Genomic DNA, 27,851 nt, shown 5'->3' on the forward strand with positions numbered 1-27,851 from the left:
TTACTCCCCGACCTGTTTTATCTTCCAACCAAGGTTTGGCTTTAACTTTGAATGGTACAAATATACTTCCCGTTCCCATAATATTGAAAATCTGAAAGGAACTTGTTTTTTTTTTTTTTTTAATTTACTTTAATACTTTTCAATGAAATGATGACCATACAAAGTAGGTATTTTAAGTATTTCATGTTAGGTACTTTTATCAACAATAGGTTTTTTTCTTTTAATTTAGGGTTGATTTTATGATTTGTGCAAAACCAAGTTGTAAAACCAGAGGACGAGCTGTTGTTTATAATTAATTAGACGGTTTTATTTGGTTATTAAACTTGTTTTAAAATAACAAGAAACAAATAGTTTACAAAAACACACCCTCAACATGAACTGTAACTATAATTTAAATTGTCTTCAGCTGATTCATAAGGGTGACAAACATTCATTAGGGAGTTTGTCAGCTTTGCCATTAGACACATAACAATGCTTCAATATATTTCCACCCAAAACTGAAACTTGAAAATTTTAATAAAAATGATGCTCCATATGTATAGGGGGAATAATATACAGACTGTCCCAAAAGTCCCGGACCGGTTTAGTATTTTCTAAACAACAACAGATAAATCAATAAGATTTGGTACACCACACCTAAAAATCTACTTTTTTAAGGAAATATCAATTTTCTGTCACATCATGGGGACGTCCCGCAAGGAGTCAGAAGGAAATCTTAAATAGAAGCATAGGTTGACATGTACATCAAATTAAAGGTCTTTACTAGCAGAATATAATGCCACAAATTTGAACTCGAACGGACAACCAAGTCAAGAATGACAGTGGTTTAAAGATTCATTTAATTTGCATTTGGGGCACAGCCCTAGGAATCGGAAAAAAATTGTTAACGTAAGCATAGGTCGATATGCACATCAAATTAAAGGTCTTCACTAGTAGATTACAATGCCGTAAATTCAAGCTCAAAAGAACGCCTGAGTAAAAAATGGTAGTCGTTCAAAGATTCAAAATGGCAGGTTCAAGAAATCTTTATTTTTTACTCAGGCGTTCTTTTGAGCTTGAATTTACGGCATTGTAATTTACTAGTAAAGGTCTTTAATTTGATGTGCATGTCAACCTATGCTTCTATTTAAGATTTCCTTTTGACTCCTTGCGGGACGTCCCCATGATATGTCAGAAAATTGATAGTTCCTTAAAAAAGTAGATTTTTAAGTGTGGTGTTGATGTGCAAAATCTTATTGATTTATCTGTTGTCGTTTAGAAAATATTAAACCGGTCCGGGACTTTTGGGACAGTCTGTATAATTATTTCAATAACACACTGTGTTGTTTATTCATCTAATATCTACATTAATTTGAAAAGAAAATTAGCTACAGCAGGTTTATTTTGATGGGATGTTTATGAAATTTTAATAATGTATTTTGCCATGTTCTCGCAAGATTTTTGTAAAATCTTTACTTAAAAATTAAGATTTGATTTTTACTTTAAGTTTTTTAATCATCCAGCTCTGTCATTTAACTGTAACTTGACATCTCAAAACATATACCCTCAGATGTATTTAATGTGCTATGATATGTTATGTATTTTGTTATATCATTGAACAACTGTCAGTTTATGTGTGTAAAATCTAATGTTAGCTTAAGCACACTTTAGATTTGATATTACTTAATTTGTATCAAGAGTTCAAAGAGGAAGAAGAAACTGAAATATTGAAAACTGAAACCTGATTTATTTCACTAGAGATTTATTTTAAAATTATAAATAAATGTATATACAATTTTGTATTTGATGGTTTCATTGTTTTCACCTTTTTTTGGACATCATTGTAATTTATTCCTCATTGCTTAAATATACTGGCTGGATTATAAATTAGTTTTACCCCCATGTTTCTTAAAAAGTGTGGATTTTTATCTTACAATTATTATTTTTGACTATCTTTGGTTTACTTTGCCTAACAGAGTTCATTCAATTTTTAGCCCCAACTTTGATTTTTGCCTAGTAAAAATGGTTTTATAGAGGACCTGGACCAGGGCTTTTATTTTCAACATTTGGAGAAGGGAACTTATTTAAATCCCAATAATAATTTAAAAGATAACTCCTGAAATCCTACAAAATAAGTTAAAGCATATCTACTCTTTTTACAAAAATCTAAACACTTCATATTTATTGTTGTTGTATGGACAGTATAGATTTTCACTGAGTAAAGAATTATTGCAAATGTAAGTCAAGGACAAACTGTACAAATAGCAAGAGGTTTTCCAATTGTAAATCTCAACTAATGGATTATCATTTATCATTACAAACAGTAAATTACCTGTGCTCAGTTTAATGTCTTGAAAAGTTGTTTTGAATTGGATACTCGACTTATTATTCCCTGAACTGTTAAAAACTTTAATGCAGTTATCCGATGTGGTAAGCAAGATATGTTTTTCTTTGAAGAAACAGCGGAGATAATGTTGATTTGACGGGTCGATTTCAGCTTCAATCACTTTTTCACCCTGTATATTCCAAACTTTGAATGGTCCAAAATAAATACCCCGTAAACGATAAGAGGCGTCACAACACGCTATGAAGTTGTCACCAACCCAAACGTTGGGATCGTTAGTTATACCGGTGCTGGTGAAACATTTCAAATCCAACACCCATTTGGATTGAGATATGTCGTACGTTTTGATTCTATATCCATCATTGAATGTAACTGCCGATATAACAATGTTATCATTGTGTAATATTTTTTCAATGATGAATTTCACATCTTCTGGTAACGGCAAAGTAGTATACTTGTTGTTACTTAAATAGTGGATTTTTATGAGCTTCTTTTTTGATTGAAACATCACAAAATATTTATTTGATATCCCAATCACATCTAAAGTTTCCTCGATTGTCGCACAAACATCAAACTGATTTGATTCCCAGTTATGTCGGTACAATGTGGTTTGTTGTTCCGTCTGAGTAAAAACAAATTCATCCTTAAAGTACATTGTGGGCGATGATATGCTCTGGACTAATTCAAAACTGCCTCCGCCTTTTAAACTGTAAACATTGTATGCATCGTCTCTCACAACTATCGAGGATGAATAAACGTGCTCCAGTTTCCCAACAGGAGGCTCACAACAGTGATCAACCTTACCGAGTCTTTTGTTCATACCTATCTCAAAACACTCAAACCATTCCAAGCGGTTGTAAACTTTAAGAAAATCTTCGCCTAAACATATTTTTCTCCAGAAATGTTCAGAAAGTAAATGGTGATTTTTGTCAAATGCTTGAAAGAAGTTGTATACGTCTATAACAGTCAAGTATAAAAGAATCTCTTCCACAAGTTCCACCGGTAGCACTTCAATCATTGGTTTTGTCGGTAGCTCAAAACCTATCAAAACAAAAGCTTCATTTACAATGATATCATATTTCTGAATTCACTTTCAACTGAGTTTATCCACTGACATAACCATGTCAACATTTTGGGGCGAAAGTGTTAAGTGTTTGCTATTTAATAAATTGTTAAATTTTATTAATTTCTTAGGAATTTTAAATAATAAATGTAAACTTTTAAAATAACAGTGTCATTTTCCAATGAGTGCTCTCTTTTAATGAGGATTTTACATGCTCCATGTATTACAAGTTTGATCTTAAAAAACACATTGCTCCAAAAATTACAGTGCAAACACACTTTTTTCTCCATATTTTAAATTTGAAATTCAGGTCAAAAACTTCCCAATGATAAAATCTAAGGTAAAATGTAACTTGTTCATAATAGCTTTGCAGACAAAAACAATCTGTTTTCTCTGTATTACCATTTAAAGTAGTTACAAAAATCAATAGACATTTGGTTGACGATCAATTTTATTCTTCAAACTAACTTGATTCTTAAATATTTGAAAAGGGAAATTACATATAATTATTTTGCATCCTGTTAATGGGCTCACCCACAAGAATTTATATTACTTGCCTTTATGAACGAACCGTAGTTTACTTTTGGTAAATCACGCCGCTGCTTGGAACCCTTCGACTTATAAAAACAAGAGTGAAAATAAAGTGTTTTTAATGCAACTTAAAATAACCTATCAAATCAAACACGTCTTTGGGAGTGTTATTTTTATTTCTGAGATCGAATTGCGTGCACAGGAACAATAAAACTAAAATAAACTCGATAGTTGTGTGGTTTGAAATATCGCTAAGATCGATAGATAGATATTTCGGAAGGTATTTTAAAAACAATGCCTTTTTATCTGTATAGTTTTCAATTACTTTCAGTTCAGTGGTAAGTTACTCTTATGAGTATAATTTAATAACCCTGATTTCACCAACCCCAACCCCTCTATAGTGGGAAGTCCCGATTAGATTTTACGTTCTTTTTCTTTACGATATCAATTACTGATAACGATGTTTGTCTTCGATTTGTATCGCAAGACAGAGAAAGTCGGCTTTCGCGAACATCACTGCATCTGCATCTCATTTCATACTTGCGCAATGCGCACCACTCGCACCAGGAAAAGGTTTGCCAATCTAAAATTCTACACTATCATAAATTGTATACTTGGACAAGCCAATTTGTAAATAATAATTCCATTCTAAGAACGAGTAATAAACGCTGTTTTCTTCATAAAATAGTATTATAGCATAGATAAAACATAACCCTTGTGTTGGTTAGTCTATGATTATAGCAAGAGTAGAGTAAGAGAGGCGTAAATTGACGGCTATATATTACACATCCTTACCTTCTTGATCCTTCCCCCTTTTCTGTGTTAGGAATAGGAGAACCCAGTAGGTTTTTAGCATGTAAAACAATGCTATAGTTAAAAGACCATAGCCTGGATTAAGCTTACTTGTGTTAATCAGCCTACTATTATACCGAACAGTTTTCCTCTGCCCTATAAAATAACATTCCAATGTGAAGCAACTTATATTCAGATTGGGGGGGGGGTTATATTCAGATTGATCACATTAATTAGATGGATATCCGATAGTGCTAACTGGATTATCAGAAGGTTGACATTGCGTTTTGTAAAAAGGCAGTAATTTGTTGAGGGTTCAAAACTGGGACCTTTTTACTTGAGCTCTCCGGAGAACTCGTTGCCAGAACTAGTCTGATGGATTATTGCGCCAAAATCAGCTAGTTTACAATATTTTCTTACTTACTCCCAAGGCCATGGATACCCTAGGTGGTAATTTTTATAATAGTAATATACAATATTTACAACTTTAAATTTAAAAACTTGGCTCTAATTAACGAATTGGTATTAATTAATTCTTATATATCTTATTACACTTATATATCTTATTAATTCTCTTATATAATTATCTTAGGGAGTTCAAAAAGACATTTTTAGCACCTTCTTAAAAATTCGGACCCATCTCCCACACACAAGTAGGCAGTGGGTTGACACTCATCGAGCATGGATAAAACTACTCAAGGTGCCGCTAAAACTGCAGTGACGAGGGAAGTCAATGTTTCGGACCTTCCTTGTTTGATGCACTTCTCTCTCTCCTAGGGTGAGCCCCTAGGAGGTAGTCTGACTCTGAACTATCTTTTAGGTGAAATTAATTACGAGCACGTGTTGGTTATACACAAACTGTTACCACCCTGAGGTTCTTGAAGATTGGCCGGCAATGGTCCAGATACCCAGCTGATATTGCAACCCTCCAATCCAATGCCATCTTTTATAAAAGAAGCTCATACTCATCCTCTCCGTCAGCTGAAGAGTGTCCCTACAGTGCCAGTCCATTGGGCGTGCTACAACAACCATAGAGTTGCCGAGTTGCCCTTGATGATTGGGCTTTTAACGTAATTTAAAATTTAAATAAAGGAAATCACAATCGAAACTGGCTTAATCTATATATTAATTAATATAACATGGATGCATTTTTTGTCCTAAGTTTATTCATACGGTGTACACAATTTTTACAATAAATACACATAGTATTGTCATGCTACATTGTCGGTGGGGTTTACATAATATTATTGAAATTGCCCGCTATATGCTGATGAATATCTTCTTAAAATTACATAATTTTGCAAAATTATAGGTCAGCTATAAACATTTAGCGTGCAGTTTTAATAAGGTTTAATAAGGCCGTCTAGATTATATATCGTATGGATGGTGAATATATCCAAATTTGATCCTACAGAAGTTATTGATAGAATTATAGATAAAACAATAGATAAAACATACTCCCTTTAAAACATACTCCCTTAGTGTTGGTTAGTCAATTATGGAACCATTGACTGGGACTGGGGCCAACTACGAAGAATAGAAAATCTATCTCGCAGTCTCATGGAACAAAACCAAGTTGCCGATCTTGTGGTAATAAAGAGACGCAGAAGAAAGGTAAAAACTGGGTATTTACTCAGGGGAGGTATAGAAGAGGCTACGATGACAGCTGAGATCTTCTTATTAGCTGAGGGAACGCCATTACCGTAACAAAACGTTCAACAGCCATCGGCCTCGGTGGTCTATTGGTTAGCGTGCCGGGCTGATATACTGTAGGTCCCGGGTTCGAATCCCGCTGGTAGCTTTAACTTTTTGTCCAAGATTTTTTTATTATCAGCAAGTTTGGTTTGGTTATTACAGTTTAATTTTATTATTAAGTCATTATAAAATTTTAATTGAGCAATTTCTAGTTTTATTTAATAAACAGAATTATTTTTCCGATTACTAAACTTTTGTTATATTATTTCTTTATCAGCAAGTTTGGTTAGTTCGGTTAGGTTATGATAATTTAATTTTATAATTAAAAAATAGTAAAATTGAATTTGAGGCATTTATAATTTTATTTTATGAACAGAACTATTTTTGCGATTAGTAAACCTTCATTGCCAAAGTGCTCTCTACTACAGCGCTGTTCGCGGAGGAATTTTGAACTAAATGCCTCATTTGTACCTCCCCTAAGTCAGACCCTAAAAACTGTCAGCAAGTTGTGCTTCTTCTTCTCGAATCTTGTCATTCTTGATTCTTGACATTTTATCATCATTCTTGTCGTCATTTTGTCACTAAACTAACCTATATAAAGTTTTGAACTGTACTGTAAATCCTAACAAAAAAAGTTATTTACATAGGCCTACTTTCGACTACCTATTCGAATTGTTCAAGTTGATTATTTTTTTACTTATTCATACTTATGAAGAAAAAAAAAATGCTTCAATGAGACTAATTATTAGTTATTAATCTGAACAAATAATCAATAGCACAATATTAGTAAAGAACTGAAGTAAGTAGATATAACCCCACTCCCACTCCCACTCAACTGATAAGTGATAACTAACTTATTAACGACTGTGTAGTGTGTCCTTGGTGATAGATAAAGGCCTTCACAGGTTAGTTTAAGGCATATTCATTGAACTTGTCTCTAGTGTAATTAAACGTGCTTACTGCTCCCTGTGTTCACACTAGCCTAAACATTAGAAACCAGTAATGGTAAATTTATCTTGGTAAGCTTATATTGGTCCAAAATTTAAGTATATTCATCAAACTGTATGTTGGATTTCTTTGTGGGCTAGGCCTAATCATAAACCACACCCTAATAAGTTTTAACATTTGGCTGGATCATTATAAAATAATAAAATTTTCCTGATTTGTATGTAAATTTGAACGAACTAACCAAGTCCAAGACCTATAACTAACTCACATCCATTCTCAACAACGCGAATCAGCCTAGGCCTAGGCTCACCTCTCCTGGCCTATGCTCTCATCTCAGTGAAATGTTACTTTGGCACTTTATTTGCAATAGTAGACTGTTGAAAGACTTTAGGATAAGTTGGGCCTATTATAGACCTATCCTTATTGTTAGGTACTCACGTTCATTGCTGAATAATAAGTGCATGTGGTCCCCTAGGATGGCTAAGGCCCTAAATTATGGAGTTTATTTCCTAAATTAGACGTTTACTACTCTAGTGCTAATACAAAAGTAAAAAAGGGTACTTGAGTATTAAACGGAGGCCACATTTTGTCAGCGCGCTGCGGCGGTTATGTTAGGTTGGGTTATCGTAAATATTATGTGTGTAGGACTTTCCTCGCTTCGTTATGAATCGAACGATACCAGACGAGTTATACTTTCTATTATGATAACCCAACCTAACATAACCGCCGCAGCGCGCTGACAAAATGTGGCCTCCGTTTAATACTCAAGTACCTAAAAAAGATAACTTAGATGTACAAACTGGCGCTGCTCACGGTAACAACTGCCCTCTTCAACGGCTGAGCTTTCTTTGACCATAAGTATTTATGATAGTATGTACGCCTCCGATTATCAACGCGCGCCATGCCGACTCAAGTCGGCCGCACAGTGATCGTGTTAAGACAGCGCCACACACCTAGGTGCGTATTTGAAGCTGAAAAAGAATGTACAAGGCAAGTTTGGAATGTGATCTAGTTTCAAACCATCAAAAGCTAGCTTAAATGTAACCCAGCCAGTTGTATCAGAAAAAGGCTAAATTAACTTATGTTTCCTTAATTTACAATTAATTAAACATTGGTTTTGATCACTTACTTAGTTACCTTAAATGAAATTGTAGCTTTATATCAAAATATAATAGGCCTAGTTATGTTTGTAGGATCTACATTAAACTTTTGAATAAACATCCTTTTCTAAATGTAGAAAGTAATTAAAGAGACATAGGTATGATGTTTTGATTGAGTCCTTTTAGCGAATTTCCCTATATAGAGAAGTAGCTATTACCGTAGGTGGCAGAATCAGAATACAGTACTTTATTCTTGAACATTGAACATAGAGTACAGAATAGGCGTAAAACTTTGTAGAGATTTAAACATAAGACAGTATAAAGTTGTTGGGCTTTGAGGCGCTGTCAGTAGTAATGGTTATTACTGGCACGGTAAAACCTAACTTAGGCCCAGGACCGATTTACTTTTTCATTTTGATGTCCCCAGAGGCCAAAAACACCATTCGGTCAAATTTTGGTATATGTACATATATATATATATATCCGTGAAGACGATAACTTGAGTAATTTTTGTCCGATTTTAATGAAATTTGTTTGAAGTTGTAAGGCGGGATAAACTTGGATGAGTTTGAGAACCAGCATGATCGGACCATGGGTACGGGCATAGATAAAACATACTCCTCAAGGGGTATAGATAAACATATACACTTGAGGTGTAGGCCTATGTTTTATCTATGGTACAGGGTTTTATGGGGTAAAAATTGGTTTTTCTAATTTTTGACCATCAAAACACAAAATTTCCCAATTTCTCTTTAGACCATTTTAAAGAACTTAAAAAGACAAATACTGGTACTTTCCTGTTAAAGGGAACATTCATTATTATCGATGATTGTTTTCTCGATATATCGATATTAACAAATTGAAACATATCAGCTGACAATTACGAAAAATATTGTTCACTATCAACAAACACTAATGAAATGAAACTGTTCTAAAATAAATAACCTAACATAACTAACCAAACTTGCTGTAACATTTAAAAATTCCGCGTTTGTAACTTGCCTTTTATATTCAAACCCAAACGGAATTTTTAAATAGTACAGCAAGTATGGTTGGTTATGTTAGGTTAGCTTAGAGCAGTTTCATTTCTTGTTGTCAATTTGTAATGGATCGGAAAACAAAAACATCGATATATCGAGAAAACAATCATCGATAATAATGAATGTTCCCTTTAACAGGAAAGTACCCAAATACTTTAGTAGTATATTGAAGTATTTTTGCGACGGCAGGTTTGCTGCAGCAGGGGTATTTAATAACATCATATGTTGGATTATAATGCTTAGGGCCTACTAAGGATTAAAATTCTTTGTAAATACATAGTTATTAGCCTATTGCATATTCATTAACATATGTTCTAACCTATATTAAAAATGAGTCCAATCAAACAGAACAATAAACATAGGCCTATTTATTTGTCTATCTTATCATATGCAAATACTAATTAAGGCTTCTAGTTATAACTAACAGTTCCTTGACCCTCGTAGAAAAAAAAACTAGGCCTAATGCAATTTTTTAGTCAATTTGGAAAACATGTGGTAAGTTTACTACCTAGCTGTAGGTTGTGGTTAAGAATAACTTATGTCTACTTTTTCAAAATTATTTCATTAGTTAATTGCTGCTTTTATGTTTTGTGAGATCGCCCTTGGCATTCGATTTATTTTTTATTTTTTGTAAAGGGATGGGTCTAAACCCTGGCCTTGTTGCTTTCTAACACCGACTATTTGTTTGGCATCATCATTAATTGTCTGCCCAGAATTGATCTCACTCGGGATCGAACTAGCAACCTATTTTTTGTGTACTATTGCTACCTCGAAGATAAACAAATGAAAATGTCCAGTTCTTTGAAATATTACGGGTGTTTTTGGAATATTTTGTTTTAATCTCAAAGCACACATTTCGGAGCTGTTGCTGGACTGTTGATGAGTTAGACATTAATCATAAAAATATTATGCTTACCGGGTGGCAGCAAAGCTCAGCGCTGCTAGCTGAAAACCGGTTTTATTTGTCTCAGTTAGTTTTCATGTGAGAGAAAACAGTTATCTAATGCTAACAAAAATATTCATTTTAAAATAGCCTATAGATTTTTGAAAATTGTATTTTTTTGTTTTAGATGGCTGCCAGATTAACTCCAAGTATTCCTCTACCTCTAAACCCAGATGTACTTAAGGAAATTGTAGAAAAAGCAAAAGATTGGGCACTAATGCATGGTGTGTATACCAAAGAGAAATGCTGTGTTTGTAAAAAAGGTTTAGACATTATTTCTTATTTAAAGTCAACTACAAGTGCAATTAAAGGGTCAAATTTCAAACCCATCTGAACTAGTATAATTTTTTGGGACATGGTAGACCTATCCGTTACCAACCCAAGGACATGTTTTTTAATAATAGCCTTTTACAGTGTACAAAAATAGTCTAAAATGCATAGATTTCTCCTGTATATGCAGTTCCAACACTTCACAAAGAAATTGCCAGAATTAAAACTATCACTGATGGATCTGCCATGGTATTGCTGTACACAGATGTTTTCTTTCTTTATAAAACATGTTAAATAGCCTAACCAACTTTTGTTAATATTAGTTAAGTAGGCCTACAATTAATTTGATCTCTGAAGTTTAATGAGTTGTTCTCCAATTCTCCATTGGAAAGTACAGTTTACAAAAATCATAAACTTAAGGAATAAATCTAAGCCCTGAACAGATTTGTGATAATACTAGCCAAATAGGTTTAATTGTTATATTTTATGCTGTCAAAATATATTTTAACCTCTGATTCTAGGTGCGTGTATGAGATCAAAAACTAATTTTTCTGAAGACTCTTTATACTTTGCCCCATTTGCTCTGTTGCCCTCAACATTCCCTACAAGGGAGTATAATCGAGCAGTCGCACTGCAGCCTGTGATAAATGAGTTGATGCACAAGGTGGCGCACGATCACGATTTCCTAGAGGAAAGTCTTAAAAAGTAAGTGTATTAAAGCTGGTTAGCCTAGTTCATTTTATTAGGTTTAGACTACTAATTAGATTACAGTGCTTTTTTTGTATTAGGTAACAAGTAGTTTTCCTGCAAGTCAGATTCACAATCTTAATTCCTTATAATAGGCTAGTTATCTCTAAAGACTAATTGAGACATACAATTTTTGTTTTTGCTAATTTCTCTTAACGGAGGTATCTATTGCGGAAGTCTTTACGATAAAACTTGTATTGTATTTTGTTTGTTTTAGGATCCATAGAAGTAAAAAAAAACTACGTTCAAAATTGTTAATGTCAAAATATATCTTTGTGTTCAAAGGCACAAAAAACACTTGAACGAAATCTAATTTTATGAAATTCTGTTTGAATATATACGGTAATTAAAAACTTTGTTATTATGATTGATTTTTAATTTAAAAACAAATGCATGTCCTCTTGCTTGTATAGCCATGCTTTTGTCTGTACTAGGCCTATAGGTATCATTGAGTATACACGTATAAGAGGGGTCAGAAAATGCTAAAAGTTGTTACCGATTTTGGCAACGTAGTTCAGGCCGCTGACGCTTGGGTCGCGGTAGTCTGTCGGTAGTGCAGTGCGCCTCTGAGGACCTTTTAATCATATAGTATTCAAAATGTATTATGAAGCAATGAAACTAGGAACAAACAAACAAATTTCATCAACAAAAATTACATTTTACAACATACAATGAAAGCAATAATAAAAAACAACCAAACTGCCTTACTGACAAGCCCGAGGTGGAGTAGGCGGGGCCGCTGACGCTACTCTGCAACAGCGCTGCTCAGGTAACGATAACCTCCATTGAGTGGTTACTCTAGTACGTACACTCAATGACCATATTTATCATTTTGTATAAACTATCTCAATTTTTTTTTCCAGTACTATAAAAGTTGATGAGTTCACTGGTGGCTTGTACAAAGTCTACGAAAAAGTGAGAAAGGAAGGTTTTGGTCAGGTGAGTTTGTCAATTTTGATGTATCTGCATGTATTAATGTTATGTGTAATTAATTCATAGAATGCTAATGCTGCCATAATTACTATTATGTGTCTTGCAATACATAATTTACTTACAATTGTTGCATTTGCTATAGTTACTTGCTTTCTCCTGAATGATGTACAAGTATTAAGTGAAATTTCTTTATTCTTCATTTAATCTCTGTCCAGATTTATTTTATTTTAATTTTATCTAATGTGGCAGTCAATCTCAGTTAAAATAGCGCTAATGTTATTAACTCATGTTTCGGCTATGCAATAATTTTGTTAAACATCCTGATCTGAGGGATTTAGCGATAGTCGACTTCTGCATGCTCTTCAATGATTTGGTTTCATTTGAGAAATAATTCTTTCATGAATATTCTGAAATGTCTCTTTCTGTCATTGCACTGTTTGTCGAATACAGAGAGACGTGGTATGTAAAGTTGTGACAAAGATAAGGAGAGCATAACGGATGAAATGGTTAAATTGTGTGATTTCTATTTTTGATGTTTGAGTTTAATTAGAACATGAATTTGAACGGATAGTGTTTTTGGCCTCTGGAGACATCAAAACAAAAAAGTGAATCGGTCCCGGGTCCAGATCTTACCATGAGACCTACGGTAACACAGTAGCTTATTCCATACATGGGAATTCGTTAACAATAAATAAAGATAACGCTAGAGTACTTGAAACAAAGTCACTGGACATAAAAATCATTTTAAAACATTATTCAGTGATACGCTACCTTCTCAGGGGGACAGCACGCTAGCAGTCAGAATAAAATCTTTAAGGTAAGCATACCATATGCACATGCAATTAAACATATTTGTTTGTGAAATACAATGCCGCAAACCTAAACTCCAACAGACAACCGAGTCAAAAATGGCAGCCGTTGAAAGATTTCCTGAATTAACAATTTTAAATCTTTGAACGGCTCCGATTTTTGACTCAGTTGTCTGTTTGAGCTCGGGTACCGTGGTATTGTCTTCTGCTAATGAAGACCTTTAATTTCATGCATATCAAGTTATGCGTACATCTATGATTTTCTTCTGACTTTAAGCGTGCGCCCAAAATTGAGTGGCTTATAAAACCATGTTGTAAATTGTATGTAATACAAAATAAATACAATACAATACGAATACAAAATTGGCATCAGTAGTCCATACAGATGGCATTCACTACTCAAGTCTCCAAAAGTCAATGGTGTGCTCTAGCGGCTCAGTCTTGGACTGGTGAGGGCCGACCTAATGTTGGAGACGTGTAAATGCGAGGTCAGTGTCCGGCCGTCAGGTAGTTGCGGTTGTCGTCACACCAATCCATCTTGTGTCTCGTACTGCTGCTGGAAACAGGTTGAGTTCAATACCATCGCCGCAGGCTTTGGTTGGTTAGGCCCTGCGTCCGGCCTAATCCACAGGTAGACTCAGTGTCTTTGGGCCGCTACGCTTTCTGTGTGAGTGATCGCAGACTGCTAACCGTAGTTTTTGCTTTTTGTTCTGTCAACCCAAATTAACGACTTGCCTATTGTGTTTGTTCAATTGTTGAAGCAGGACCGTTGTGTTTGTCGAAAGCTTTTGAAAGTTTAACCGAGTGGTTGTAAGTGTTTTGGTATTTATTTACCTGTCATTTGCAGCAGTATGTATTTTTAGGTTCATGTATAATCATATAAAGGCAGAAAATTATTTACGATATCGGTGTCAAATAGGAGTTAATTATTAAGAGTTTCTGACTGAATTATTGTTCCTAATATTAGAAATCTCTCAAGTTAAAATGTTTACCTCCTGAGTATTCAACATTGAAGTTAATAATTTTATATATAATGAAACACACTAAAAGAATTGTTGCAATATTAAACAATCTACAGTAAAGTTAACTTAATTATCAACAGACTTTTGATAATCGAAAACCCTGTCAAATAGTCGTTATTAATTGGTCAGGAGCAATAAAATAACAGGCGAGTCGGCAGCGCCACAGACTTTGAGCCCAAGGCAGCAATGTCGTGGGTTCGGTTCCTCTTACCTGCCAATACTTTTTATCAGTACAGTTTGAGTTCACCTTGGTACTGTTTTGGCTAACCCCTTTTGATATTATAGGATATAATCCACACACACGCCTCTGGCCAAGTGGATAGGTAAATACAGTGTAAAAGAGGCCGCTAACCTCTTTTTATTAAACAAGTCAGTTCTATTAACACTATTAACAGTGCTTTGGCCTTAAAAATTCTCTATACAGTTATAAAAAGGCAGGTACCGGAAGGGTAACTTAATTATTATTATTATTTTTTTTTTAAGAGATTTTATTAATTATGTGCTACCGAATGCATATTCGTGAGATTTTGTCAAAGTTATAAAGATTACATATTCTTGATGCATAACTGCTCCCTCCATTTTGTCAAGTATATTTTGTTAAATGCAGGGAACGTTACCTACATCTTTAAATAAAATTTGTTAAAAAAAATTAAAACAATAATAATTTAATTAAAGCTAAACTTTTTGTGTAATGAACTGCCTGTAGGAAATTTAAAAATTTGTATTTTAATATACAATATCTTAAAAGGAATATTGCTAAATATCTTTCTGAAAAAAATAGTGAATAGGTTAACCTGGATGTGTTATGTGAAATCTGTATTTGAATATTCAACATTTGAATGTTGCAGTCTGTCTGTCTGGGTCTTTTACGGTCAGACTATCTCCAACAATCTTACCAAGAAAACATTATTAAACAAGTGGAAGTAAACACAATTGCGTCAAGTTTTGGGGCGATTTCCTCTCATTTGTTTGACTTTCATAGGTATGTTGTGCTGTTAGTCCCTAGCATCATAGATTGTGTCTGTTAAATGTCTTGGATCCTCTCAATGTGAGGGATTAGCGCTGTCACTCTATCACACTAATTTATTGCAACAAAACGGGTAGCTTTGATGCTTTTGGAAAATAGTAGTTTGTAACTAAAATATGCTCAAATTTAATGATCCCCTCCTTGACGGCCAACTCACATCAGCTGTCTGTCGGCAGACGCACGTCTGTGTAAGTGATGTGATTGATACATCCAAATCACATTATAAAACATAACAAAACATAATCATTAGATAAGTACTTCTGTGTTAGGTTAGACAAATGCTATACATAGACATTTACAAATTTGAAGCAAAAAGAATATTTTTCAAACTATTCTTTAGTTACTATCAACATTTTATCAGTAAAGACGTTATAGCAACTATTATTGAGGATTTTGACGACCAATGTGCTGCTAAAGAAATCTCTTAACTAGTCGTACAGTGGCTATTGGTGGAGTGGCTTGCCAGTTGCCTGTACCATCAACTGCAGTTTCCCAGCTGGTAACCGGTAGCGGTCACTAGTGGCCTCGTGTAAGGGCCCTTACTTATTCCATGGCTGTTTGCCACCTCACCGAGGGATTTCATCGTATCCGCTTGCAGATAGATGGACTCGTCTACGAGTCGAAACATGCGGTGTATGTTGACCCATTTATCAAGCAGGGTTGTGATAATTTAATCAGCGTGCAGACGTCTGTCTACCAACATACGGACGACCGGTGTGTGTTGGCCTTTTAATCAAATGTAGCTGAATATGCAGGTTTTCTTGCTATCTTGCAGTAAAATTTTACAGTATTTTTAAGCTACAACAGTTATATAGTAAACTGATTGCCTTCCTGAAATAAAAGTCAAATCTGATTACACTCAATAAAATCAAGCAGTTCTTTAGGATCATGTGATTTAATTATGAATTCAAAAACGATTATGAAGCCTATTTCAATTAATGCCACTTTAAGTTATGTTTGAATAGGCTGATGTTGACTAACTTGAACCTCCAAATTTTACAGTGCACAATGTACTCTCTGGTAAAAATACCAGAGAACAAGCAATAATCGTAGATTGTTCATTAGCTGTAGGCCTAATAATTTTAAAGTTAATTAAATAATAAATAACTGATAAATAAGTAGAAAACACCCGCACACTTAACAAGAAATTCCATGCCTTAAACTAACTTGAATGGCTCCAAAAGAGTATAAAATATATAAACGAGTATGTCTCTTGTTAAAAAGGTCGGCTTAGTCATCAATTGTTATATGTCTGTTATTTCATTTTTAATTCCTTTCTAAAAACAAGAAGCAATGTTTTTTAAGGCTAGTTTTGTTTAAGGAAAGGCTCAGGATTGTGATATTTAGAGAAAAGAAGGAAAGCAGCTAGCTTACCATAGAACATAATCAAGGTATGCCAAAGCATTTATAAAAGACACTCACCCCCGGGGCAAGTTATGTTTGAATAGGCTGATGTTGACTAACTTGAATCTCCAAATTTTACAGTGCACATATTGTAAGCATTTATAATTCATTTATTCAAAATATTGTGTTTTGAAATTAAATGAATAACGTCTTAACTTAAGAGGTGAAGTTAAGACTTGCAAGTCTTCTCTACCTCTTAACCTCTGTTTTGTGGTTTATACTTGTACTATGACCTACATAGACTCCTTCTAAGCTAAGTTGATGCTATCTTCCTTTACTCTAAAAATCACAATTAGCTGTATGTTCTTTAACTGCGGGTAGTTTAGATGAAATTTAGTGCATGATGTTTGGTGTTCCCAAATAATGTTTCCCTCATTCAAGGTTTTGTTAGTAGTGAGATGCTAGTGGTTATTTTATGTCTACATACAGATTTGATTTAAGTGAAAATCTGAGTGACGTTTATGTACAATATTGCAATCTACCAGGATTTTGTTTATTCAAATATTTTTAATAGATAGATACTAAGGATGGTATAGCATGTAGTAGGGGAATAGCATGGTATTCTACAAAATGCTTATTAGTCGTTATGTAGATGATAAACTTTTCTTTGAAAATGTAGCGTCTTCTGTTCTGTAATTTATTTTGTTTATTCGAATTCTACACTAGGAAATTTTTAATGTTTGCTATTTTCAATATGTAGCCTTATCTGTTTTGCAATTTATTTTGCTTATTTATTGTATCTAAATGTTTGCTATTTTGGGTCTTTGTTATTTTTGTAGGTTGAACTTGTATGTTTTAATCATTTCAGATATGTAGTTAAGTTATCCATTACAGGTAAACTGTAGTTACTGCAATATGTCCCATAATATAATAACAATAATATAGTCACAGTCACAAAATAATTTCTAATTTACTGAGTTATAGAGAAAATTTTAAGTACATACATGCTCTTGGTTCAAAGGTCATATTTGTTGATGTTTAAAGGATTATTGCATAAATTTCCCTAATAGTGGTTAGTAAAAAAGAAATTTCAAAGCATTGAGATCTGGATTCTGACCCCAAGTGGAAAGGAAACTATGACATGACAGAATTGCCAAAACACAATAGCTGAGAAAAGCAAAAGTTAACAGCAGTCATATTTAAACCGGCAAACAAGAAAAAAGGGATAAAATATAATTTTAAAAATGCATTAACCATAGGATCACAACTTTACAGTTCTGAAATTGAGCTGTAGGGTATAAGTGTGTAGCATCATTCAACATAATATAACACCATTTTTATTAATCAGTGATTGCAATTGTCCGCAAAATGCTTTTAAAAACATTAATCCATAAATTATGTAACAGCAAGTGAAAAGCATAATGTTTGACAGCCCATATATTCCTTAATTAACCTCATTTATAAACACTGTTACAACACATTTTGTTTTTTACCGGTCTGGTTTACACTATTTTTTCTGCATTAAGTTCTTTATAAAGTTGGCATAAAGATAAACTATGTGATTTGAAGAAAAATTTTACAACTTAGAAGACTTAGACAACAAAATAGATTATTTTCTGGCAGAATCAGTCCAAAAGTAGTTCTTGCTTGGCAGTTTTGCTTAGTTTGACATTTTCCCAGGAATGCTACTACTGTATACAGCAACTGCTTACAACTACTGTACTTTTATTAAGATTTGTTTCATAATTTATTTAAGCTATCTCAAAAAATGTTTGCTGACATGAAATATTAGATTAATAATAATGTTAAAACCTTTTGTTTGTTTCTTAGATATGTCTTACAAGAACTGGGGTATCCACAGCTACTTAAGAATGTAAGTATAGCAATGATCAAGTATTGTGCTCCGCCAACTTTTGTATGACACAGTAAAAGGATATTTGTGACATAATTTTGTCAATTAATATCATAAATTATATTTATTGATTGGTTTAATACATGTTAACCCATTGGGGAAGGAATTAATCCACTACCTGCAGCACCCTCTGGCGGCAATTAATTTTACCGAATTTGTACACTTTTACTCTAACTGCTATAGAAAGAAAACCTTAGGTAATAAATTAATAATTCTTCCACCATTTTGTTCACAGTAAAATTGTCTACAGAAAAGTGTTAATTGGATAGTCAAAGTTGTAAACAAAAAAAAAAAATATATATAAAGATTATAAAAATAAAAATTTTAAAAACAATATTTTGAAAGTAAACTTGATATACAAATTCCAAGATTAATCCAGACACCAAATAACACTACTATTATAAAGGTCGATCGATTCCCTACGTAGAAAAATCAAAAGTTGTGTACTTTTATAAGTAATAACATTTTTTAAAAATTGTTTGTTTACCTTACCGCAGCTGATTTTTGGTGATTTGTGGTTTCCATGGCAACACAAAATTGTTTGTTATTCGCTAAAATAAATGAGTAAATACGCAAATCAAGAAGTAAGATATTTATAAACATTATAATAGTAAGAAGAAACAAAAAGGGCGAAAAATAATAATAACTAAATAAAAAATGGCGCTGCCTAGCGGTGACACGAGCGGCTCTCGTAAGTCGGCCTCCGGGCCTGCAGCGGCCGTACGAGTAACGCTCGTAAGTCGGCGCCAATGGGTTAAAGGCAAGCATTAACTTTTGCTTTTATTTTTAGTTACCTGAAAACCCAGCTTTAACTGGGCTCTCCAACGGCATGCTGGAAGCATGGGACATCTTTGGAAACAAAAAGTAAGTAAAGAAAACCATCAAGTAGCCCTATTTATAAGTTTTCATTTTTAATTCAGTAATTCAAGTCAGTCAAGACTAATTTATTATTCAATTACCAATAACAAAACATAAGAATTAACACAAAGAAAATAGAAATCACGCCATTAATAACAAAATGGCAGCCAAAAATGATTAAGACAATGGTTATTGAAAGTAATTTTGAAATGTCATTTTGTTATTAATGGTCCGATTTCTATTTTCTTTGTGTTAATTCTTATGTTTCGTCAAGACCTGCAAAATGATACCAAACTCGTCTATACTTGCTATTTGAACATTTTGAGCTACCCCCTACCCCTGCTACCCCTAATGGCAAACTTTTCAAAATTGACCATAATTATTGTAGCCCCTCGTATCTAAGAATGTTGCCACAAACAGATTTCAAATATCTCAAATGGTTTAAAAGTTAAGGGGGGTGTAAGTTACTTTTCAGCCACCCTGTATATTATTGGATATTGCACAGGTGAAGGAATGTTTTTGGGTTGATTAAATAGTTTTTTCCAGAATTAGATCAGCTGGTTCCATCTACCAGAAGCTCAATTTCAAGGACAGCTAAGCCCTGATTCAAACCATAAAAGTGTATTCTCCAAACCAGAACTGTGACTTCTATTTCCTATATTTTCTGTAGTCATTCTACAAGATCATCCTATTTAGTATTGATTTGATAAGTACCGGGTGTCCATAAATGAATATCGGGGTTTTAACTCTTTATAATATTAATTACATTAAACTTACAGTTATAAATGATATGTCACATGAAAGAGCAACTCAAACAGTTTTATATACAAGCTTACAAGTGTTCTATGTGAGCACCATTTGTCACACGGCACACATCAAGTCTATAGCTGAGTTCTTCCCAAACGTTGAGCAGTGTGTCTTCAGTAATTGTTGCAACAGCTGCTTCAATCCTGTTTCGTAATTCATGGAGGTCAGCTGGTAATGGAGGCACATACACACGATCCTTGATGAAACCCCAAAGGTAGAAATCGCATGGCGTTAGGTCGGGTGAACGTGGAGGCCACGCATAGCAAGCTCTGTCATTGGGTCCCTTGCGGCCAATCCAGCGGTCGGGTAAAGTTACGTTCAACCAACCGCGTACTTCGTTATGCCAGTGAGGTGGCGCGCCATCTTGCTGGAAAATGAAATTCTCTGGTTCATATTGTTCCAATTGAGGGAAGAGCCATTGCTCTAGTGTATCAAGGTAAGAAGTACCAGTAACAGTAGCTTCACCAAAAAAGAAAGGTCCGTAAACTTTCCGCCGGGATACGGCACAAAAAACATTGATTTTAGGGGAGTCTCGTTGCACTTGTACGACCTCATGAGGATTTTTTGAGCCCCATATCCGCACATTATGAGTGTTAACATGTCCACTGAGGTGAAAGGTCGATTCATCACTGAAAACAACATGATCTAGAAAATCTTCATCGTCATTTAACAGCATTACGTTAGCGAAGTTGGCACGTAAACCATGGTCTGCAGGCTTTAGAGCCTGTAACAACTGTAAACGATAAGGACGTAGTTGCAATCGTTTCCTTAAAACTTTCCAAACAGTCGACTTAGCAATTTCTAATTCACGACTAGCCTTCCGAACTGATTTCTTTGGGCTACGAGTGAACGACTCTCTCACTCGCTCAACATCCTCTTCGCTAACTCTTGGTCGTCCCGTGCTCTTCCCTTTACAAAGGCAGCCTGTATCTTCAAACTGATGAAACCATCTACGGATGTTATTGTCACTTGGAGGATCACACCCGAACTTAATGCGGAACGCACGTTGCACAGTAACTACAGATTCAGTCTTTGCAAACTGCAAAACACAAAACGCTTTCTGTTCACTAGTCGCCATCTTTGCTACTACCGCTTTCTAGCGGATCGCGGTGTAAACATTTCACGCGCATGCGCACTGGTGCTAACGAATAAAACTGTTTGAGTTGCTCTTTCATGTGACATATCATTTATAACTGTAAGTTTAATGTAATTAATATTATAAAGCGTTAAAACCCCGATATTCATTTATGGACACCCGGTATATGTGAACAGACAGACAACAAATGCAAGTTAGTTTTGTTTGACAAAATAGTCTCTTGTCTCTTGAATTTACTTCATTTTGGTATCAATAAGCTGTCAGATTCATCCCTAAAAAAACAACAAAAAAAACTAATGCAAATCCATTTTACTTAACTGAGTAAAAACCCTTTTAGCTTTTATGATTTGTATGATGTAAATTTTCCAGTGCTGTCATACTGTTTGTCATTGAAGATGTGACATACAACATATGTGACCAACGTTTCCTGGAGTTTGAGATACGAAAAATAAATCCAGAAGTAAGAATTATTCGAAGGACACTTACTGACATAGCCAACACAGCTAAGCTGGGTCCAAAGAAAGAACTTATGGTGTAAGTATACATTTTATAAATTTGACTTTGTAGAATAATAGTTATTTTGTATTTTATGTTAATTCACCATCGCCATTCTGATCTAATTGACTAATAAAGAATAATTTTGACAGGTCATTCAACTTTTTCATTACCGGTACAATGATTTTCACATGGTTGACCTATATTTTCTACAGGGGCCAGGATACAGTGGCTGTGGTGTACTTCAGAGCTGGCTATGAGCCTGGCCATTACCATTCACAGAAAGAGTGGGACGCTCGTCTGTTGATGGAATTGTCCACCGCTATCAAGTGTCCCAGCATTCATTACCATCTTGCGGGTACAAAAAAGGTACTGGATGTTTTATTCTATAACATTTATTTAAAAATAATGGCGTAAACCAGGGATACTCACTAGCCTCAAAGAGCCAATTGGTTTGCATCAAAGTAACCTCTAGGCCGCAAGCAGTGGCGGCTTATGTTCACTTTTAGGGTGAGTCAGTAAAAGGGGTTTTGGGGGCCCTCACCTGAAAAATTGTTGAAAATAAAAGCCTAACATGTGTTAGCTACCTGAAGCACATTTTTCAGTGTAATATATTTCTTCACTAAATATTGTTCATAGCTCTAATATTTTATTTTATTTCCAACAGTACGAGAAAGTGTAGTTATTAGTTAAGATACCTGGCCTTGACATACCCCTTGGTACAATCCTTGAAATTTAGGGTAGGCCTAGCTGTAGTCAAACTTACAACATCTGTTTCACCAGTAATTAGAACTCTGTTGGAACATAACTTTTGAAACTTCACACTACTCTACATGTCAAGAATTGTCTGGTGACACACATCTTCCCATTATTCGCTATTTAACACAATCCTTGGGCTAATATTGATGGATGTTATCCTGCGGATTGCTGTATAGTACTTAAAATGGTTTAAGTACCTGCATTTAACCCTCCAAGTGTCCATAGTTTAGGCCTTAATGTCCACCTATTTTTGGCGCATTTGCAAGGTTTTATTAAAACGGATCTGAGAAGCTTAAAACAATGTTAATTCTAATGTTCTATATACCATTTTGTTTGGAAAATCATGGGCTTCAATATTATATATAAAACATAAGGAACATTTTTTCAAAAAAAAAAAATTTTTAGGTAAAAAAAATATAATTTCGAAAATTTTCAAAAAAAAAATAAGTTTGCGCTCAATGAAATTGTATAAATTATAGGCCTATAAATATTTGAAAATAGCCACTTTGTTCTAAATTTTATGAGGATTACAAATATATAATAATATAAGGAAGTAGATTTGCAAATAAATAAGTTATGGGCAAAAAACAGATTTCAGTACATAGCGTTTAGCTAAGAATGCATAGCCTAACCATAGCTAGGAATCTGGCTGATAATTTACATCAATATCACTACCTACTTCTTCAGGATCATCAACCAGCACTTCAAAACCACTTAAATCTTCTTATAATGCAACACGTATATCACTACTTTTGATTTTTAACACTAAAACAATGATAAACGTAATAAAACACATCAGTCATCGGTCGGAGGGTAACCTAGCTGTTTACAAATACACGCACGTCAGCTGTCTGCTACATATTACGATCGGCTCAGATAACGTACAGCGCTGAGACAGACCTCTGGAGAAAGCTTAGAATGAAACGGAAAGAACGATACCTAACTCGATCCAGTTCAATCCGATTCAGTCAGTTATAGAGCCTTCGCCGTAAACGATGTCTGCTTGTCGAAAAATCGACAAGTAACACTACACAAAGTGTGCTGCTTGTCGAATTTTCGTCAAGTAACACTGGGAGGGTTAAGTAATCCAATTCGTTGCTTTATGTTGCAACTGGTTTCAACTCCGTAGGGTCATCTTAAGGCGTACAAGGATAAAGTTGTCACTTCATTGTAAGGTCGTCATAGTTTTTTAAAAACACTTACCTTGAACATGGAACAGAAACTAAGGTTTAACATTAAAAAACAAAAAAAAATACTGAGAAGGTGAGCAAGAATAGACATGTACCTAGGGCTAAATCTTTCTTTAGATATTGTTAATTCATCATGATTTTTAAATTACATGGGCTTGAAATACTCAAATCAAAAATTATATTCAAAGGAATGGCTGGTAAGGCATTTTTTTAATGGAATTGAGTTCTGCTAGCTTACCTAAGGAATTTAAAGTTCAGGAGCTAATAGATACACAATAATAGAACACAAATTAAACCCTGATATTTTCTCTTGACGTGGAACTTCTTCAGAGAATACCTTGAAGAGGAAATTGACTTTCTAATTTTCTCAGGTAAGCTCGCTGAACTCTTTGCCTTTAAAAAAAAAAACTCCATAAAAAATAGTCATTGAGTAGGTAATCAGTGTAAGTGGCAGTTATTTTTGGATGACTGCATTTTATTCTCTCACAGAAAAGAGTCAGAATTTTTAGGTACTTAGTATTTTCCACACAGAAAATACAGGTTATAGTGCAATGTCTTGGGAGATCTCTATGTTATCTAATTCCTCCCTAGTGTTTTGTGGACTTAAAGATTTTTCTTACAATGCTGACCCTTGCTACACCACTTTCCTTAGTTTGGTCATAATAAGGCTTAATAGTTGTGATGAATTACCTAATTGAAATTTGATTTCTCAACCAGCGTATTACTTCCTGCTTTTCCCAGTGCTTATTTGAAAACCACTGCTGAAGATCTCCTCTTGTAATATTATATTTGTGAACATTGTGCTTGTAATCGTGTCCATGAGTATTGTGTAGTCTATGGTAAATTGATAGTGATAGGTACTAATATTGTTTTCACAAACAACGATTTTCATAGTTTACCCTCTTTGTATCAGGTTCAACAATCCCTTGCCAAACCTGGTTGCCTAGAACGATTTTTGGATGACAGTAAGAAAATTCAAGAAATTCAAGACATTTTCACAGGTCTTTACTCTCTAGACTTGGTAAGTTAATAAATATTTATATTTCTTATTATTTCCATTTTTAAACGGTAATCTGGGTTTAAACAGTTTGGCGGATAAACTTTTAAATGCCACTGCAGTTTTATTAAAAAAAAAAAAAATTATAAAAGACTTAAGACATGTATAAAAAATTTGTAAAATAGTATATTTTTACCTTTGGGGTTTTCTCTTTCTATCAATTGAACATTATTGTCATTACTTAAACTAGGTTTTTTGCCTCACTGGTTGCATTTTGATAATAGAATGTTGTTCTGCAGGATGATGCGGGTAATACGGGTGTGCAGAAAGCTCTCTCGTCGCCAGAGAAGTACGTTTTGAAGCCGCAGAGGGAAGGAGGTGGCAACAATGTTTACGGAAGTGAAATCAAGGAGGCGCTGCTCAACATGGCAGACTCAGAGGAGAGATCTGCGTGGATACTGATGGACCGTATACATCCCCCGGTGCAGGTGAACTACATCGTAAGACCCAACCAGTCCACGGTTGAACTGCAGGACATTGTGTGCGAGCTGGGCATCTTCGGCGTTGTCATTGGGTAAGTTTTTTTGTAATATAGGGGTTTTGGTTTGCAGGAATATTATTGACAGGTTACTAAATAACTCATAACATTGAATATTGACAGAAGATGAGATTTCACTCTCATTTTGCTGTAGTCAGTTTTAGATTGAATACGGGTGTAGTTAAGTTTACCTAACGACAGTGTGTTGATGCCAGTTACAGATTTTTTCAAATACGCCAACTTTTTAACCAACCTGAACTGCATCTACAATTTAATGCTGCCTAATGTTAATAATTTTTGTTATCATACTAATTCGTGTTTTAATGGTGTTCCAAACTTGTTTGTTCCTAATCCATATCATATTTGGAGGTCATAATGAATTGAAATGGAAGTCAATAGGGGTACCATTCGGCCCTGAAGATAACATATGAATTAATTAAACTATGCTCCGATTCTACCGAAGTTTGTGTGAAACTCTGCCTCCTTGTTTACAGAGATGAAAAGCAAATTCTGACCAACAGACAAGTCGGCCACATGCTACGAAGTAAGCTCAGCTCTGCGAACGAGGGAGGAGTGGCTGCAGGGGTCGGGGCTTTGGACAGTCCTTACCTAACCTAACTGTCTATTACATTTTCACCGATTGTATACATTGTTATTTGTTATATTTTATACAGATTATACAATAATTTTATTGCAGTTATTTTAAATCAATACAGAATATATTTTTAACTACAGTACTTTTACTTGTGTTTTTTTTATCATTTACCACGAACACATTCATCATGGTCATCAATTTAGAAGCTTCAGTCTTACAGGTGTGCTGATTTAAGCATCTTCCATTCTTTTCTATTCCCCATGGAAGAGATTTTGGTGCACTTGCTCAGACGTTTTTGTTTTGTCATTAGGTTTTCTTTTGTCTTTCAATTTCTGTTTAGTCCTCTAATCTCTTTCAGATCTGTTAGATTAGATGTAAAAAATAGTTGTTTTGACAAGGCTGAATCAAATTTACTTCAAAAAAAGTTTTAGATTTTATTGTGATTTTATTTTTTATTTATTTTACAATATCTCCATAGGGGTGACGTGACACACTGAATTTTAGGGATGGACGGGTCCCGAAATTTCGGGAACATTTCGGGGAAAAAATATTCCCGATTATCGGGACGGGATTACATTTGATTCGGGAATTTTTCGGGACGGGATTTGGTCCGATCGCCGGCGATTTTGCCACTTCGCGAGTGCCGATGACGCCGCTATTGCGAGCGATAGGTCCGCGAACGCAGGAGACGAAGTCATTTCGACGATCGCGCCGTGACCGCGGAGTCCTACCGACGATCACGCCGTGACCGCGGAGTCCTACCGACGATCGCGCCGTGACCGCAGAGTCATGCCGACGATCGCGCCGTGACCGTGGAGTCATGCCGACGATCGCGCCGTGACCGCGGACTCATGCCGACGATCGCGCCGTGACCGCGGTGTCATGCCGACGATCGCGCCGTGACCGCGGAGTCATGCCGACGATCGCGCCGTGACCGCGGAGTCATGCCGACGATCATGCCGTGACCGTGGAGTCCTACCGACGATCGCACCGTGACCGCGAGTCATACCGACGTCGTGACCGCGGAGTCATGCTGACGATCGCGCCGTGACCGTGAGTCATACTGACGATCATGCCGTGATCGCGAGTCATACCGACGATCATCCCGTGACCGCGAGTCATACCGACGATCACCCCGTGACCGCGATTATTGGACCGACGATCGCAACGTGACCGCGAGTCATAACGAAGATCGCAACGTGACCGCGATTATTGGACCGACGATCGCACCGTGACCGCGAGTAATACCAACAATCGCGCCGTGACCGCGGAGTTCTACCGACGAGCGCCGTGACCGCGGAGTCATGCCGACGATCGCGCCGTGACCGCGGAGTCATGCCAACGATCGCGCCGTGACCGCGGAGTCATGCCGACGATCATGCCGTGACCGTGGAGTCCTACCGACGATCGTACCGTGACCGCGAGTCATACCGACGTCGTGACCGCGGAGTCATGCTGACGATCGCGCCGTGACCGTGAGTCATACTGACGATCATGCCGTGACCGCGAGTCATACCGACGATCATCCCGTGACCGCGAGTCATACCGACGATCACCCCGTGACCGCGGTCATTTTGACGATCGCACCGTGACCGTGAGTCACAAGTTTCTATAGGTACCTGTATATTGTTACCCATTCTTTGGTTTTTATAGATCAGTACCACAAACGGTAAAAATTGATTTTGTATGTCTTTTTTTGGTAACTGCAATACTCAAGACTTTCTTTTTATGCACAGAAAATATCCCGTCCCGTCCCGTCCCGAAAATCGGGAAGGAAATAAAAATCCCGTCCCGTCCCGTCCCGAACTAAAAATTCAATCCCGCCCATCCCTACTGAATTTACTTTTTTATGTCCCAAGAGGCCAAAAACACTAGTCAATTTGTTAAAATGTTTATACAAACATACTAAAATGTGTAATCATAATCATGTTTTTTATCTGTACGTGTACGTTAACACGATAACTAGAGCAATTATGGTCAGATTTTGATCAAATGTGGCTTGAACATTTAGGGCTGG

At 35.4% G+C, this 27,851-nt stretch overlaps 3 protein-coding genes across 6 annotated transcripts in view; 2 read left to right on the forward strand and 1 right to left on the reverse strand.

Annotated features, from left to right (window-relative positions):
• LOC128994565 (uncharacterized) overlaps positions 1-5,603 on the forward strand; it is a 33,868-nt gene extending 28,265 nt beyond the window's left edge. Inside the window, exon 15 of the mRNA XM_054419211.1 lies at positions 5,530-5,603. The gene's annotated coding sequence lies outside the window, so the exon portion shown is untranslated. The remainder of the gene's footprint in view (positions 1-5,529) is intronic.
• On the reverse strand, positions 1,792-4,068 carry LOC128994566 (uncharacterized). The gene is made up of 2 exons (XM_054419212.1): positions 3,944-4,068; positions 1,792-3,364 (listed from the first exon to the last, which is right to left on the reverse strand). Exon 2 carries the CDS (start codon positions 3,339-3,341, stop codon positions 2,136-2,138), a length of 1,206 nt encoding a protein of 401 aa, XP_054275187.1. The 5' UTR covers positions 3,342-3,364; positions 3,944-4,068; the 3' UTR covers positions 1,792-2,135.
• A 1,411-nt stretch (positions 5,604-7,014) lies between the features above and the next one.
• LOC128994858 (glutathione synthetase-like) lies at positions 7,015-25,976 on the forward strand. 4 transcript variants are annotated; one of them, XM_054419674.1, is made up of 12 exons: positions 7,015-7,203; positions 10,563-10,659; positions 11,227-11,410; positions 12,316-12,391; positions 13,626-13,825; positions 18,418-18,460; positions 19,290-19,363; positions 21,630-21,794; positions 21,971-22,124; positions 24,618-24,725; positions 25,001-25,275; positions 25,734-25,976. In XM_054419674.1, exons 2-12 carry the CDS (start codon positions 10,563-10,565, stop codon positions 25,855-25,857), a joined length of 1,500 nt encoding a protein of 499 aa, XP_054275649.1. In that variant the 5' UTR covers positions 7,015-7,203; the 3' UTR covers positions 25,858-25,976. The 4 variants fall into 4 exon arrangements, with proteins under 4 accessions (XP_054275649.1, XP_054275653.1, XP_054275651.1 ...); XM_054419678.1 differs by lacking the exon at positions 13,626-13,825 and adding an exon at positions 15,065-15,198; XM_054419676.1 differs by lacking the exon at positions 7,015-7,203 and adding an exon at positions 7,235-7,309.
• Positions 25,977-27,851: the final 1,875 nt, after the last annotated feature.

The sequence above is a fragment of the Macrosteles quadrilineatus genome, unplaced genomic scaffold, assembly GCF_028750875.1.
Source record: "Macrosteles quadrilineatus isolate MER2022 unplaced genomic scaffold, UCM_ALF_1.0 Scaffold_5__1_contigs__length_97177068, whole genome shotgun sequence".
Lineage (NCBI taxonomy): Eukaryota > Metazoa > Arthropoda > Insecta > Hemiptera > Cicadellidae > Macrosteles > Macrosteles quadrilineatus.